The sequence below is a fragment of the Pseudophryne corroboree genome, chromosome 5 (genome assembly GCF_028390025.1).
Source record: "Pseudophryne corroboree isolate aPseCor3 chromosome 5, aPseCor3.hap2, whole genome shotgun sequence".
NCBI classification, from domain to species: Eukaryota; Metazoa; Chordata; class Amphibia; order Anura; family Myobatrachidae; genus Pseudophryne; species Pseudophryne corroboree.
In genome coordinates, this window is record NC_086448.1 from 745579959 (window position 1) to 745597741 (window position 17783).

Genomic DNA, 17783 nt, shown 5'->3' on the forward strand with positions numbered 1-17783 from the left:
CGCGCTTTCATACATATGACCCCAGGTGAGGCAACATTCACTTGCATGGGGCACCACAGCCGCTTGTCCTCTTCAGAAAGTTTAATACATTTTGCTCTTCATTTTGCCCAAATGAGTGAAACACTGAAGCTTCCTTCGCCAAAGAAAAATGTATGTTCCTGTTGTTGCAGCCTTGTTGGTCTCCTACACAGTGTGGAGTCAATGGGGAAGGTCGAAGTTTCGTAAAGGAGGGGTTTACCACATACCCGCAGAACATGAGAGCTGGGAGGACATCAGACATTATAATGAAGAAGGTGGAGGAGAACATGAGCAGGTGTGGCCATCACACAGTAATCTCCTTTGTACAACGCCTATGACATAAAGAATATATATATATATTTATATTGTGCAGTGCCAGTATATTGATATTAAAGATCACCCGTCACAGCAGCTATTTTTTTTAACTAAACTAATTTTCGCGTCAGCAAGACCATGATTCTTGAGCTACTGATACAAGTAAACAAATGCAGATGTCACAAAATGGCTGTCAACACTGTGCATAGCTTAAAGGCGCGTTATAAATTCTAAACTGGAATGTTACAAAGACGTAATAGTCACTTTGCCGTTATTTTCAGCGCTGGAAGAAAGCAGATAGACTAAGTGGAGCAGTAATCAACAATGACACAAAGGTTACAGTAAGTAGAAACTGCCTTATCTGCCTGTATTTATGCATATTTATCGGCTCTGAATTATTTATTTTTAAACATAAAAAGCTGTTTGTTGATGACACCTCACAAGAACACCAGGCCATGGCTTTATTTTATGTTTCAGGGGAGCAGTTTTCACAAAATACCTGCTGAACGTGCCAGCTTGCCCGTCTCTGCAGGCAGCCATTTTTCATGTCTTTGCTGTGACTCTGCCCCTTGACAGTCGGCCATCCCTGAGTTGCATGACCTGAGTGACCAGGTGAGCACACGGCCAACTAGGAACATGATAGGGAGCGCAGGAGTGGGTGGAGCTAACTCAGGGGACATGATAAATGATAGCTGGCAGAGACTGGCAGATCCATCATTTACATACTGAAAATAGTAGCCTGCAAATGTGTACAATATAGTAGCTGCAAACGGCACAATAGTAGCATGGATATACTAGCTGCAAAAGGGTGCAAAATACTGCAGAGGGAGAAAGAAAGTGATCTCTTTGTGAGTGTCCATCTCTTCTCCAGTCCCCTGCCAAGAAAGGAGCCGAGGAGAGACGTACAGAAATGGGTGTGGTTCATTGGGTCAACCCTAACTAGGTCAACAGTCATTAGTTCGACCACTATTGGCCGACAGTGAGTAGGTCGACACCTGAAATAGGTCGATATGGTCGTGAGGTCGGGACAGAAAATATTGACATGACTTTAAAAAAAAAAAATTGGTGTCGTTTTCTTCGTAAAAAGTGACCGGGAACCCCAATTAGTGCACCGTATCCCCTCGCATGGCTCACTTTGCGCACCATGCTTCAGGCAAGGTGTCTCGCTCCGCTACCGCTGCGCTCAGCACAGGTTACTATTCCCAATCGTAGTACACATGGATCGTAAAGTAAGAAAAAGTTGAAAAAAAAGTAAATTATTTTTTTTAGAAAACTTGTGTCGACCTTTGCCATGTCGACCTACTGATCATGTCAACCTAAAGACCACATCGACATAATGCATGTCGACCTATTGACCGTCGACCTAAGTGTGGTCGACCTAAAGACCGGATACCTACAGAAACACCTAAGGGAGTCTGCACGATAAGAAAGCAGAGGTTATTTACTATGAGTGTCTGTCTCTACGTTGTGGTAACAAGAGGCGGAAAACAAATATTAAAAGAGTTAATAATATGGTTAGTCAGACACAAACATACCTCAAGATGAGGAGATATGGTATCACAGTCCCTCCAACATGTACATTTATTGCTGAGATCTGAAAATATATAAGTTTAAAGTATAGGGCAGCACGAATGGTGTAATGGTTAGCGTTACTGGCTCACAGCACTGATGTCATGGGTTCCATTCTCACCATTGCCCTAACTGTGTGGAGTTTGTATAGTCTCCTCATGCTCGGGTGGGTTTCCTCGGGGTACTGAGGTTTCCTCCCACACTCCAAAAATATACTGGTAGGTTAAGTGGCTCCCAATAAAAAATTAACCCTAGCGTGAATGTGTGCGTGCACATGTGATTAGGGTAGACTAGTTGGTCCAAGTGGTTCTTATGTTTCTATGGGATCTATTTACTTAGCCTTGGAGAGAGATAAAGTACTGGCCAATCAGCTCCTGCCATGTTACAGGCTTTGTTTAAAAAATGTCAGGAACTGGTTGGGTGGTACTTTATCTCTCTCTCTCTCTCTCTCTCTCTCTCTCTCTCTCTCTCTCTCTCTCTCTCCGAGGCTTAGTAAATAGACCCCCTACATCTGTTCCTGTTGTGTATGACTGTAACCGCAGTAGTTATGCGAACCACAGACATCAGGCAGAGCGAATCATTTGAATTGATTGACATGAGTTCCATTTAGGGATACATTTTAATGTTTTAAACCTGCACCTCATCATCGGGTCCTCTCGGACCGCACACTTGTGCTCTGTTGTGGGCAGACAAGGGGGGGGTGAGCGGCTGGCGGGGGATGTGGGTGACTTGCCCACCTTTCTAGGGGGGACTGGAGCGCCACCCGATTTTAAGGATTCTCCCAGCCGATCCGGGGGGGGGGGGAGGGGGGGGGAATGGGGTAGACAAGTATGGATATACGTGTTGTTCACTAGTAAGCAACATGTATTTTAGGTTTAGTGGTAATAGTGGGCCCTCTGCATCAGTTACTTGCTAACAAAAGTATTCCTACACTAAACATTGCAAATTTAGAATGAATAGGATTAATCATGAGAACGGCTCAGTATTATTTATTTTCTCAAATTATTTTTTTCATTGTCATTTGTGCGCAACTACCAACAGCCCCACCAGTGACAAACAGGCAGATATGTCAAGCACAAACATGTGTTGTGATGACTATCTGACCAGAACATTTTCCGATTTTGGCTGCTTTGTACCATTGTAAAATGTTGCTTAAACATATAAGCGAACTCGCCAACCAAAAGGAAGGAACATCGCAGTGAAACACTAAGGGGTCTATTCATGAAGCAGTGAAAAGTGTGGAGAAGTGAGCCAGTGGAGAAGGTGGCCATGGCAACCAATCAGCATTGAAGTAACATTTATAATTTGCATATTATACAATTGTACGGAGCAACTTCTTCACAGGCTCACTTCTCCACTCTTTTCACTGCTTCATGAATAGACCCCTTTATGTAATCGTAACTATTCACTGGTGACTTTCTATAACTGACCTGATGTCTTTCTCTTTTCAGAATGGTTATGACCCTCAGAAACTCAAAAAACCAATAAGAGCAAATACCCATCAACTATGTTCTGCCTCAAATGATCCCAGAATTTCAAAGTTGTGTCACAGCCCTGACCATTTACTCAGTGTAGATAGATCCAGAGGACCAGTGCACCCTGAAGAAGCTGGCACAAAGACCAGCATCCCCTACTTTCAGGCGTACATGTCCCAGATTGTTTCGGCCATGGATAATGATAAGAAAAGTCACCCACCGGATGCCCTTCACATTTACTCTACAGAGGGCAATGGCTCGGTAGCCGGCAGTCTCAGTTCTCTGTACTCTTCCTGTGCTGATGAAGACTTCAGTTACGAATACCTTTGTGAATGGGGATCAAAGTTTGACAGACTCAGAGATCTGTACCAGACATCAGATCCACAAACATAAGGCCCAGCTCAGCATTAATTTATACCTTAGAACATTTTTATATGGAATGTACAATAAACGTATTAGGAGAAAGTATGTTTCCATGATAGTGATTCAGATGTGTCGTTCTTCATTTCATGTGTGCTCAGTATTAGCTACGAAACCTCATATTTTACATGTTCATAATAAGGGGGTGATATACTAAGCCGTGAAGAGAGATAAAATACCAACCAATCAGCTCTTAACTGACATTTTACAGACTGTTTTGGGGTCTATTCATGAAGCAGTGTAAAGAGTGAAGTGAGCTAGTGGAGAAGTTGCCCATGGCAACCAATCAGTGTTGAGGTAACATTTATAAAGTGCATTCTAGAAAATTATACGTAGCAGCTGATTGGTTGCCATGGACAACTTTTCCACTTGCTCACTTCACTCTTTTCGCTGCTTCATGAATAGACCCCTGTGTTTGAATAATGACAGTTAGGAGCTGATTGACTGGTACTTTATCTCTCCACTTTATCACTCTCCGAGACATCTGCCTCTAAATATGTTATGTTTTCACTAATTTAATATATAATAAATCATGGAATGTCTTAACCATATGCAGTAAGGACTTTGTGGGAAATTTATCAAATATTGGAGATAAAGTACTAACCAATCAGCTTCTGTCACTGTACAAGCTGTGTTTGAGAAATGACAGGAGCTGATTGGTTGGTACTTTGCGGTTGATGTATGAAGCAGTGAAAAGAACGGAGAAGTGGACCAGTGGAGAAGATGCCCATAGCATCTAATCAGCTTTGAGAAAGTATTTATCAAGTACACTTTATAAAATGTTAGGTAGATGCTTATTGGTTACTATGGGCAACTTCACTGTTTTCACTGCTTGATACAGCAACCCCTCTCTCTCCACTGTATCTCTCTCCAAGCTTTGATAAATCTCCTCCATTGTCAGAAGCAGCGACAAGTATTCGAGACCGGGAAGCATTTTGGGTCAATTCAATTGCAGTGTGCCGTAGTGACGGCATTGAAACGCCAGCAATGGCACATAAAGTTACCTCCATTACGCCCCAGATTTGCCCTGAAATCACAGATTTTTGTACAGAGCCCTATGAGGCTGAGGACAGAAATCCACAGTCTCGGGGCTGCTGTAAGTGCGGCATATGCACGTACTCAGGGAGTGAGACATCGTTACTTTTGGTAATCTGCTGAGAGACCTTTTAGCCAAATACAAATATTTCTCTATCGTCCTAGTGGATGCTGGGGTTCCTGAAAGGACCATGGGGAATAGCGGCTCCGCAGGAGACAGGGCACAAAAAGTAAAGCTTTTTCCGATCAGGTGGTGTGCACTGGCTCCTCCCCCTATGACCCTCCTCCAGACTCCAGTTAGATTTTTGTGCCCGGCCGAGAAGGGTGCAATCTAGGTGGCTCTCCTAAAGAGCTGCTTAGAAAAAGTTTAGCTAGGTTTTTTATTTTACAGTGATTCCTGCTGGCAACAGGATCACTGCAGCGAGGGACTGAGGGGAGAAGGAGTCAACTCACCTGCGTGCAGGATGGATTGGCTTCTTGGCTACTGGACATCAAGCTCCAGAGGGACGATCACGGGTACAGCCTGGATGGTCACCGGAGCCACGCCGCCGGCCCCCTTGCAGATGCTGAAGACAGAAGAGGTCCAGAATCGGCGGCTGAAGACTCCTGCAGTCTTCAAAAGGTAGCGCACAGCACTGCAGCTGTGCGCCATTTTCCTCTCAGCACACTTCACACGGCAGTCACTGAGGGTGCAGGGCGCTGGGAGGGGGGCGCCCTGGGAGGCAAAATGATTACCTATAAAGGCTAAAAATACCTCACATATAGCCCTAGAGGCTATATGGAGATATTTAACCCCTGCCTGATTTCTCTAAATAGCGGGAGACGAGCCCGCCAGAAAAGGGGCGGGGCCTATCTCCTCAGCACACGGCGCCATTTCCTCTCACAGCTCCGCTGGTCAGGACGGCTCCCAAGTCTCTCCCCTGCACTGCACTACAGAAACAGGGTAAAACAGAGAGGGGGGGGCACATTTATGGCGATAATTTGATATAACAAAGCAGCTATAAGGGAGCACTTATTATAAGGCTATCCCTGATATATATATAGCGCTTTTGGTGTGTGCTGGCAAACTCTCCCTCTGTCTCCCCAAAGGGCTAGTGGGTCCTGTCTTCGTTAGGAGCATTCCCTGTGTGTCTGCTGTGTGTCGGTACGTGTGTGTCGACATGTATGAGGACGATATTGGTGTGGAGGCGGAGCAATTGCCAAATATGAGGATGTCACCCCCTAGGGAGTCGACACCGGAATGGATGCCTTTATTTATGGAACTACGGGATAGTGTCAACACGCTAAAGCAGTCGTTTGACGACATGAGGCGGCCGGACAATCAATTAGTGCCTGTCCAGGCGACTCAAACACCGTCAGGGGCTGTGAAACGCCCTTTGCCTCAGTCGGTCGACACAGACCCAGACACAGGCGATGACTCCAGTGGTGACGGTGACGAATCAACCGTATTTTCCAGTAGGGCCACACGTTATATGATTTTGGCAATGAAGGAGGCGTTACATTTAGCTGATACTACAGGTACCACTAAACAGGGTATTATGTGGGGTATGAAAAAACTACCTATAGTTTTTCCTGAATCAGAAGAATTAAATGACGTGTGTAATGAAGCGTGGGTTGCCCCTGATAAAAAACTGATAATTTCAAAGAAATTATTGGCATTATACCCTTTCCCGCCAGAGGTTAGGGAGCGCTGGGAAACACCTCCTAGGGTGGACAAGGCGCTAACACGCTTATCTAAACAAGTGGCGTTACCCTCTCCTGAGACGGCCGCACTTAAAGATCCATCAGATAGGAGGATGGAAAATATCCAAAAAAGTATATACACACATGCAGGTGTTATACTACGACCAGCTGTAGCGACTGCCTGGATGGGCAGTGCTGGGGTAGTTTGGTCAGAGTCCCTGATTGAAAATATTGATACCCTGGACAGGGACAATATTTTACTGTCGTTAGAACAAATAAAGGATGCATTTCTTTATATGCGTGATGCACAGAGGGATATCTGCACACTGGCATCACGGGTAAGTGCTATGTCCATTTCGGCCAGAAGAGCTTTATGGACGCGACAGTGGTCAGGCGATGCGGATTCAAAACGGCATATGGAAGTTTTGCCGTATAAAGGGGAGGAGTTATTTGGAGTCGGTCTATCAGATTTGGTGGCCACGGCTACAGCCGGGAAATCCACCTTTCTACCTCAAGTCACTCCCCCACAGAAAAAGGCACCGACTTTTCAACCGCAGCCCTTTCGTTCCTTTAAAAATAAGAGAGCAAAGGGCTATTCATATCTGCCACGAGGCAAAGGTCGAGGGAAGAGACAGCAACACGCAGCTCCTTCCCAGGAACAGAAGCCCTCCCCGGCTTCTACAAAAGCCTCAGCATGACGCTGGGGCTCCTCAAGCGGACTCGGGGATGGTGGGCGGTCGTCTCAAAAATTACAGCGCGCAGTGGGCTCACTCGCAGGTAGATCCCTGGATCCTGCAGATAATATCTCAAGGATACAGGTTGGAATTAGAGACGGATCCACCTCGCCGTTTCCTGAAGTCTGCTTTACCAACGTCCCCCTCCGAAAGGGAGACGGTTTTGGAAGCCATTCACAAGCTGTACTCTCAGCAGGTGATAGTCAAGGTACCTCTTCTACAACAAGGGAAGGGGTATTATTCCACTCTTTTTGTGGTACCGAAGCCGGATGGCTCGGTAAGGCCTATTCTAAATCTGAAGTCCTTGAACCTGTACATAAAGAAGTTCAAGTTCAAAATGGAGTCACTCAGAGCAGTGATAGCGAACCTGGAAGAGGGGGACTTTATGGTATCCTTGGACATCAAGGATGCGTATCTCCACGTTCCAATTTACCCCTCACACCAGGGGTACCTCAGGTTCGTTGTACAAAACTGTCACTATCAGTTTCAGACGCTGCCGTTCGGATTGTCCACGGCACCTCGGATCTTTACAAAGGTAATGGCCGAGATGATGATTCTTCTTCGAAGAAAAGGCGTATTAATTATCCCATACTTGGACGATCTCCTAATAAGGGCGAGGTCCAGAGAACAGCTAGAGATGGGATTAGCACTGTCTCAAGAAGTGCTAAAACAGCACGGGTGGATTCTGAATATTCCAAAATCCCAGTTAATGCCGACAACTCGTCTGCTGTTCCTAGGGATGATTCTGGACACGGTTCAGAAAAAGGTTTTTCTCCCGGAGGAAAAAGCCAAGGAGTTATCCGAGCTTGTCAGGAACCTCCTAAAACCAGGAAAGGTGTCTGTACATCAATGCACAAGAGTCCTGGGAAAAATGGTGGCTTCTTACGAAGCAATTCCATTCGGCAGATTCCACGCAAGAATTTTCCAAAGGGATCTGTTGGACAAATGGTCAGGGTCGCATCTTCAGATGCACCTACGGATAACCCTGTCTCCAAGGACAAGGGTGTCTCTTCTGTGGTGGTTGCAGAGTCCTCATCTATTGGAGGGCCGCAGATTCGGCATACAGGATTGGATCCTGGTGACCACGGACGCCAGCCTGAGAGGCTGGGGAGCAGTCACACAAGGAAGAAACTTCCAGGGAGTATGGACGAGCCTGGAAACGTCTCTTCACATAAACATTCTGGAACTAAGAGCAATATACAATGCTCTAAGCCAGGCAGAACCTCTGCTTCAGGGAAAACCGGTGTTGATCCAGTCGGACAACATCACGGCAGTCGCCCATGTGAACAGACAGGGCGGCACAAGAAGCAGGAGTGCAATGGCAGAAGCTGCAAGGATTCTTCGCTGGGCAGAGAATCATGTGATAGCGCTATCAGCAGTGTTCATCCCGGGAGTGGACAACTGGGAAGCAGACTTCCTCAGCAGACACGATCTTCACCCGGGAGAGTGGGGACTTCATCCAGAAGTCTTCCACATGCTGGTAACCCGTTGGGAAAGACCAATGGTGGACATGATGGCGTCTCGCCTCAACAAAAAACTGGACAGGTATTGCGCCAGGTCAAGAGATCCGCAGGCAATAGCTGTGGACGCGCTGGTAACGCCTTGGGTGTACCAGTCGGTGTATGTGTTTCCTCCTCTGCCTCTCATACCAAAAGTATTGAGAATTATACGGCAAAGAGGCGTAAGAACGATACTAGTGGTTCCGGATTGGCCAAGAAGGACTTGGTACCCGGAACTTCAAGAGATGATCACGGAAGATCCGTGGCCTCTACCTCTAAGGAGGGACTTGCTTCAGCAGGGTCCCTGTCTGTTTCAAGACTTACCGCGGCTGCGTTTGACGGCATGGCGGTTGAACGCCGGATCCTAATGGAAAAAGGCATGCCGGAAGAAGTCATTCCTACTTTGATTAAAGCAAGGAAAGAAGTAACCGAGCAACATTATCACCGAATTTGGCGAAAATATGTTGCGTGGTGCGAAGATCGGAGTGCTCCGACGGAGGAATTTCAACTGGGTCGATTCCTACATTTCCTGCAATCAGGATTGTCTATGGGTCTCAAATTGGGATCTATTAAGGTTCAAATTTCGGCCCTGTCGATTTTCTTTCAAAAAGAATTGGCTTCAGTCCCTGAAGTCCAGACCTTTGTTAAGGGAGTGCTGCATATACAGCCTCCTGTGGTGCCTCCAGTGGCACCGTGGGATCTCAATGTAGTTTTGGATTTTCTAAAATCTCATTGGTTTGAACCACTAAATAAGGTGGATTTGAAATATCTCACTTGGAAAGTGACCATGCTTCTAGCCCTGGCTTCTGCCAGGAGAGTGTCAGAATTGGCAGCTTTATCTTACAAAAGCCCATATCTGATTTTCCATTCGGACAGGGCAGAACTGCGGACTCGTCCGCATTTTCTCCCTAAGGTGGTGTCAGCATTTCATCTGAACCAGCCTATTGTAGTGCCTGCGGCTACAAGTGACTTGGAGGACTCCAAGTTACTGGACGTTGTCAGAGCATTAAAAATATATATTGCAAGAACAGCTGGAGTCAGAAAATCTGACTCGTTGTTTATATTGTATGCACCCAACAAGATGGGTGCTCCTGCGTCTAAGCAGACGATTGCTCGTTGGATCTGTAGCACAATCCAACTGGCACATTCTGTGGCAGGCCTGCCACAGCCTAAATCTGTAAAGGCCCACTCCACAAGGAAGGTGGGCTCATCTTGGGCGGCTGCCCGAGGGGTCTCGGCATTACAACTTTGCCGAGCAGCTACGTGGTCAGGGGAGAACACGTTTGTAAAATTTTACAAATTTGATACTCTGGCTAAGGAGGACCTGGAGTTCTCTCATTCGGTGCTGCAGAGTCATCCGCACTCTCCCGCCCGTTTGGGAGCTTTGGTATAATCCCCATGGTCCTTTCAGGAACCCCAGCATCCACTAGGACGATAGAGAAAATAAGATTTTACTTACCGATAAATCTATTTCTCGGAGTCCGTAGTGGATGCTGGGCGCCCATCCCAAGTGCGGATTATCTGCATAAATTGTACATAGTTATTGTTAACTTATTCGGGTTATTGTTGTAGGAAGCCATCTTTCAGAGGCTCCGCTGTTATCATACTGTTAACTGGGTTTAGATCACAAGTTGTACGGTGTGATTGGTGTGGCTGGTATGAGTCTTACCCGGGATTCAAAATCCTCCCTTATTGTGTACGCTCGTCCGGGCACAGTACCTAACTGGAGTCTGGAGGAGGGTCATAGGGGGAGGAGCCAGTGCACACCACCTGATCGGAAAAAGCTTTACTTTTTGTGCCCTGTCTCCTGCGGAGCCGCTATTCCCCATGGTCCTTTCAGGAACCCCAGCATCCACTACGGACTCCGAGAAATAGATTTATCGGTAAGTAAAATCTTATTTTCTCATGGGAGCTTTTTTGACAGACCTGGTGATTCGTGGCCCAAACTGGTAGGCACTCTGGGAAAGGCTGTGTAGATCTTGGTGTGGCCAATACTTATCTCAATGGTTTTGGGGTCTGGAAGGATACAATTCAGAAGCAGATTGCTTGTGGTCTCTCTCAGTTGAAAGTTACTGACCACGGCATATGTGGCATTTGTCTTAAATAGCAGATGTATAAAATTGGAACATTGGGCGGGATGCACTAAAGAAAAAATGCGGTAAAACTGCAGTTTTGGGGGATTCTGCCGCATTTTCAAATGTACTATCACCCGACCGCCGCGTTTTCGCCGATGAGGGTATTGATATCTCTGGATGGCGATACCCTATAGAATCCTATGGGCTTGTTTTTCGCCGGCCACCGCAACCCGCTGCAGACGCTGACCCCCCTCCCCCTGGCATACCTTCCTCCAGGAAGCCTGGAGCCGAAAGGTAATCTCCTCCTTCCCCTAGCAACGCACCCGGAGGTCCTTCCAGCTGCAGGGGGGAGGAGGAGGCGCCGAGGACTGCCTGCTGCCTGATTCCCGGCAGGGGAGGTGACGGAGACCCCCCCCCACACACCACCTCACAGGTATCGCGGGGGGCCTCCATCACCGCATTGCGATATTGCTCGCATATGTTAGTACATATGCGATCAACATCGCTGCGATGCGTGGCGAAGGGCGGCGATGTATCTTAATACATCCCGCCCATTGTGAGAAACTGGCATTTTAATCTAAGCCTTGATTTATATGTATGACACTTGTTTTTAATTTTATATACTAGATCACACTACCATGTACTTTACTGTTATCTGCATATATTACTGTGACCAACAGATGGCGCTGTATGTTAGATAAGCGTTGACAGAAGTAGCTAGGACACTTATGTGTTCCCTGTTTCCCAGTATTTTGCACTGCTGCAACCAGGTAATCACTGCCTACGGGGGAGGGGGTAATCGCTGTGCAGGGGTGCGATCGGCTGTGCAGAGAGCTGCACAAACAAAAGTTTGTGCAGTTCCTGCTAGTGATGTGCACCGGAAATTTTTCGCGTTTTGTGTTTTGGTTTTGGGTTCGGTTCCGCGGCCGTGTTTTGGATTCGGACGCGTTTTGGCAAAACCTCACCGAAAATTTTTTGTCGGATTCGGGTGTGTTTTGGATTCGGGTGTTTTTTTCAAAAAACCCTAAAAAACAGCTTAAATCATAGAATTTGGAAAACAGCTTAAATCATAGAATTTGGGGGTCATTTTGATCCCATAGTATTATTAACCTCAATAACCATAATTTCCACTCATTTCCAGTCTATTCTGAACACCTCACACCTCACAATATTATTTTTAGTCCTAAAATTTGCACCAAGGTCGCTGGATGGCTAAGCTAAGCGACACAAGTGGCCGACACAAACACCTGGCCCATCTAGGAGTGGCACTGCAGTGTCAGGCAGGATGGCCCTTCAAAAAAATAGTCCCCAAACAGCACATGATGCAAAGAAAAAAAGAGGCGCACCAAGGTGGCTGTGTGACTAAGCTAAGCGACACAAGTGGCCGACACAAACACCTGGCCCATCTAGGAGTGGCACTGCAGTGTCAGGCAGGATGGCCCTTCAAAAAAATACTCCCCAAACAGCACATGATGCAAAGAAAAAAAGAGGCGCACCAAGGTGGCTGTGTGACTAAGCTAAGCGACACAAGTGGCCGACACAAACACCTGGCCCATCTAGGAGTGGCACTGCAGTGTCAATCAAGACAGGATGGCCCTTCCAAAAAATTGTCCCCAAACAGCACATGATGCAAAGAAAAAAAGAGGCGCACCAAGGTCGCTGTGTGACTAAGCTAAGCGACACAAGTGGCCGACACAAACACCTGGCCCATCTAGGAGTGGCACTGCAGTGTCAATCAAGACAGGATGGCCCTTCCAAAAAATTGTCCCCAAACAGCACATGATGCAAAGAAAAAAAGAGGCGCACCAAGGTGGCTGTGTGACTAAGCTAAGCGACACAAGTGGCCGACACAAACACCTTGCCCATCTAGGAGTGGCACTGCAGTGTCAATCAAGACAGGATGGCCCTTCCAAAAAAATTGTCCCCAAACAGCACATGATGCAAAGAAAAAAAGAGGCGCACCAAGGTGGCTGTGTGACTAAGCTAAGCGACACAAGTGTCCGACACAAACACCTGGCCCATCTAGGAGTGGCACTGCAGTGTCAATCAAGACAGGATGGCCCTTCCAAAAAATTGTCCCCAAACAGCACATGGTGCAAAGAAAAAAAGAGGCGCACCAAGGTGGCTGTGTGACTAAGCTAAGCGACACAAGTGGCCGACACAAACACCTGGCCCATCTAGGAGTGGCACTGCAGTGTCAATCAAGACAGGATGGCCCTTCCAAAAAATTGTCCCCAAACAGCACATGATGCAAAGAAAAAAAGAGGCGCACCAAGGTGGCTGTGTGACTAAGCTAAGCGACACAAGTGGCCGACACAAACACCTGGCCCATCTAGGAGTGGCACTGCAGTGTCAGGCAGGATGGGCCTTCCAAAAAATTGTCCCCAAATAGCACATGATGCAAAGAAAAATGAAAGAAAAAAGAGGTGCAAGATGGAATTGTCCTTGGGCCCTCCCACCCACCCTTATGTTGTATAAACAGGACATGCACACTTTAACGAACCCATCATTTCAGTGACAGGGTCTGCCACATGACTGTGACTGAAATGACTGGTTGGTTTGGGCCCCCACCAAAAAAGAAGCAATCAATCTCTCCTTGCACAAACTGGCTCTACAGAGGCAAGAAGTCCACCTCATCATCATCCTCCGATTCCTCACCCCTTTCACTGTGTACATCCCCCTCCTCACAGATTATTAATTCGTCCCCACTGGAATCCACCATCTCAGGTCCCCGTGTACTTTCTGGAGGCAATTGCTGCTGGTGAATGTCTCCACGGAGGAATTGATTATAATTCATTTTAATGAACATCATCTTCTCCACATTTTCTGGAAGTAACCTCGTACGCCGATTGCTGACAAGGTGAGCGGCTGCACTAAACACTCTTTCGGAGTACACACTGGAGGGAGGGCAACTTAGGTAGAATAAAGCCAGTTTGTGCAAGGGCCTCCAAATTGCCTCTTTTTCCTGCCAGTATACGTACGGACTGTCTGACGTGCCTACTTGGATGCGGTCACTCATATAATCCTCCACCATTCTTTCAATGGTGAGAGAATCATATGCAGTGACAGTAGACGACATGTCAGTAATCGTTGGCAGGTCCTTCAGTCCGGACCAGATGTCAGCACTCGCTCCAGACTGCCCTGCATCACCGCCAGCGGGTGGGCTCGGAATTCTTAGCCTTTTCCTCGCACCCCCAGTTGCGGGAGAATGTGAAGGAGGAGATGGTGACGGGTCACGTTCCGCTTGACTTGACAATTTTCTCACCAGCAGGTCTTTGAACCTCTGCAGACTTGTGTCTGCCGGAAAGAGAGATACAACGTAGGTTTTAAATCTAGGATCGAGCACGGTGGCCAAAATGTAGTGCTCTGATTTAAACAGATTGACCACCCGTGAATCCTGGGTAAGCGAATTAAGGGCTCCATCCACAAGTCCCACATGCCTAGCGGAATCGCTCTGTTTTAGCTCCTCCTTCAATGTCTCCAGCTTCTTCTGCAAAAGCCTGATGAGGGGAATGACCTGACTCAGGCTGGCAGTGTCTGAACTGACTTCACGTGTGGCAAGTTCAAAGGGTTGCAGAACCTTGCACAACGTTGAAATCATTCTCCACTGCGCTTGAGTCAGGTGCATTCCACCTCCTTTGCCTATATCGTGGCCAGATGTATAGGCTTGAATGGTCTTTTGCTGCTCCTCCATCCTCTGAAGCATATAGAGGGTTGAATTCCACCTCGTTACCACCTCTTGCTTCAGATGATGGCAGGGCAGGTTCAGGAATGTTTGGTGGTGCTCCAGTCTTCTGTACGCGGTGCCTGAATGCCGAAAGTGGCCCGCAATTCTTCGGGCCACCGACAGCATCTCTTGCACGCCCCTGTCGTTTTTTAAATAATTCTGCACCACCAAATTCAAGGTATGTGCAAAACATGGGACGTGATGGAATTTGCCCAGATGTAATGCACGCACAATATTGCTGGCGTTGTCCGATGTCATAAATCCCCAGGAGAGTCCAATTGGGGTAAGCCATTCTGCGATGATCTTCCTCAGTTGCCGTAAGAGGTTTTCAGCTGTGTGCCTATTCTGGAAAGCGGTGATACAAAGCGTAGCCTGCCTAGGAACGAGTTGGCGTTTGCGAGATGCTGCTACTGGTGCCGCCGCTGCTGTTCTTGCTGCGGGAGTCCATACATCTACCCAGTGGGCTGTCACAGTCATATAGTCCTGAGTCTGCCCTGCTCCACTTGTCCACATGTCCGTGGTTAAGTGGACATTGGGTACAACTGCATTTTTTAGGACACTGGTGAGTCTTTTTCTGAGGTCTGTGTACATTTTCGGTATCGCCTGCCTAGAGAAATGGAACCTAGATGGTATTTGGTACCGGGGACACAGTACCTCAATCAAGTCTCTAGTTGGCTCTGAATTAACGATGGATACCGGAACCACGTTTCTCACCGCCCAGGCTGCCAAGGCCTCAGTTATCCGCTTTGCAGCAGGATGACTGCTGTGATATTTCATCTTCCTCGCAAAGGACTGTTGTACAGTTAATTGCTTACTGGAAGTAGTACAAGTGGTCTTCCGACTACCCCTCTGGGATGACGATCGACTCCCAGCAGCAACAACAGCAGCGCCAGCAGCAGTAGGCGTTACACTCAAGGATGCATCGGAGGAATCCCAGGCAGGAGAGGACTCGTCAGACTTGACAGTGACATGGCCTGCAGGACTATTGGCTTTCCTGGGTAAGGAGGAAATTGACACTGAGGGAGTTGGTGGTGTGGTTTGCAGGAGCTTGGTTACAAGAGGAAGGGATTTAGTGGTCAGTGGACTGCTTCCGCTGTCACCCAAAGTTTTTGAACTTGTCACTGACTTATGATGAATGCGCTGCAGGTGACGTATAAGGGAGGATGTTCCGAGGTGGTTAACGTCCTTACCCCTACTTATTACAGCTTGATAAAGGCAACACACGGCTTGACACCTATTGTCCGCATTTGTGTTGAAATAATTCCACACCGAAGAGCTGATTTTTTTTGTATTTTGACCAGGCATGTCAAGGGCCATATTCCTCCCACGGACAACAGGTGTCTCCCCGGGTGCCTGACTTAAACAAACCACCTCACCATCAGAAGCCTCCTTGTCAATTTCCTCCCCAGCGCCAGCAACACCCATATCCTCATCCTGGTGTACTTCAACAGTGACATCTTCAATTTGACTATCAGGAACTGGACTGCGGGTGCTCCTTCCAGCACTTGCAGGGGGGCGTGCAAATGGTGGAAGGCGCAAGCTCTTCCCGTCCAGTGTTGGGAAGGTCAGGCATCGCAACCGACACAATTGGACTCTCCTTGGGGATTTGTGATTTTGAAGAACGCACAGTTCTTTGCTGTACTTTTGCCAGCTTAAGTCTTTTCTTTTTTCTAGCGAGAGGATGAGTGCTTCCATCCTCATTTGAAGCTGAACCACTAGCCATGAACATAGGCCAGGGCCTCAGCCGTTCCTTGCCACTCCGTGTCGTAAATGGCATATTGGCAAGTTTACGCTTCTCCTCAGACGCTTTTAATTTTGATTTTTGGGTCATTTTACTGAACTTTTGTGTTTTGGATTTTACATGCCCTCTACTATGACATTGGGCATCGGCCTTGGCAGACGACATTGATGGCATTTCATCGTCTCGGCCATGACTTGTGGCAGCAGCTTCAGCACGAGGTGGAAGTGGATCTTGATCTTTCCCTTTAACCTCCACATTTTTGTTCTCCATTTTTTAATGTGTGGAATTATATGCCAGTATCAATAGCAATGGCCTACTACTATATTTACTGCGCAAAACTAAAATGCACCACAGGTATAGAATGTAGATGGATAGTATACTTAATGGATGACGAGTGACGACACAGAGGTAGGTACACAGCAGTGGCCTACCGTACTGCTATATATAGTATACTGGTGGACACTGTCAGCAAACTGCAAAACTGTCTAAAATGCACCACAGGTATAGAATGTAGATGGATAGTATACTTAATGGATGACGAGTGACGACACAGAGGTAGGTACACAGCAGTGGCCTACCGTACTGCTATATATAGTATACTGGTGGACACTGTCAGCAAACTGCAAAACTGTCTAAAATGCACCACAGGTATACAATGTAGATGGATAGTATACTTAATGGATGACGAGTGACGACACAGAGGTAGGTACACAGCAGTGGCCTACCGTACTGCTATATATAGTATACTGGTGGACACTGTCAGCAAACTGCAAAACTGTCTAAAATGCACCACAGGTATACAATGTAGATGGATAGTATACTTAATGGATGACGAGTGACGACACAGAGGTAGGTACAGCAGTGGCCTACCGTACTGCTATATATAGTATACTGGTGGACACTGTCAGCAAACTGCTAAACTAGTCTAAAATGCACCACAGGTATACAATGCAGATGGATAGTATACTTAATGGATGACGAGTGACGACACAGAGGTAGGTACAGCAGTGCACTCTGCACTGTACTACTCCTACATAATATTAATTATACTGGTGGTCCCCAGTCCCCACAATAAAGCAGCACACTGTGAGCACAGATATGGAGTGTTTTTCAGGCAGACAACGTATACTGGTGGTCACTGTCAGCAAAACTCTGCACTGTACTCCTGCTATAGCTGCTCCCAAGTCTCCACAATTAAGCAGTGTGAGCACTCAGCACAGATATATCATGCAGCACACTGAGCACAGATATGGTATGGAGCGTTTTTTTCAGGCAGAGAACGGATAAAAACTGGTGGTCACTTATCAGCAAAACTCTGCACTGTACTCCTCCTAACAGCTGCTCCCCAATCCTCCCCACAAATAAGAAATAAAGTAAACCAATCAACTTCTACAATAAACGGAGAGGACGCCAGCCACGTCCTCTCCCTATCATCTCCAAGTGAAAATGGCGGCGACGCGCGGCTGCTTATATAGAATCCGAATCTCGCGGG

The 17783-nt window shown here is 47.1% G+C and overlaps 1 protein-coding gene across 1 annotated transcript in view; it reads left to right on the forward strand.

The window, feature by feature from the left end:
- LOC134929667 (neural-cadherin-like) overlaps positions 1 to 3834 on the forward strand; it is a 236307-nt gene extending 232473 nt beyond the window's left edge. The window contains exons 32-34 of the mRNA XM_063925248.1: positions 171 to 313; positions 615 to 674; positions 3354 to 3834. Coding sequence (XP_063781318.1) covers positions 171 to 313; positions 615 to 674; positions 3354 to 3770 — 620 coding nt within the window. The 3' untranslated portion in view covers positions 3771 to 3834. The remainder of the gene's footprint in view (positions 1 to 170; positions 314 to 614; positions 675 to 3353) is intronic.
- Positions 3835 to 17783: the final 13949 nt, after the last annotated feature.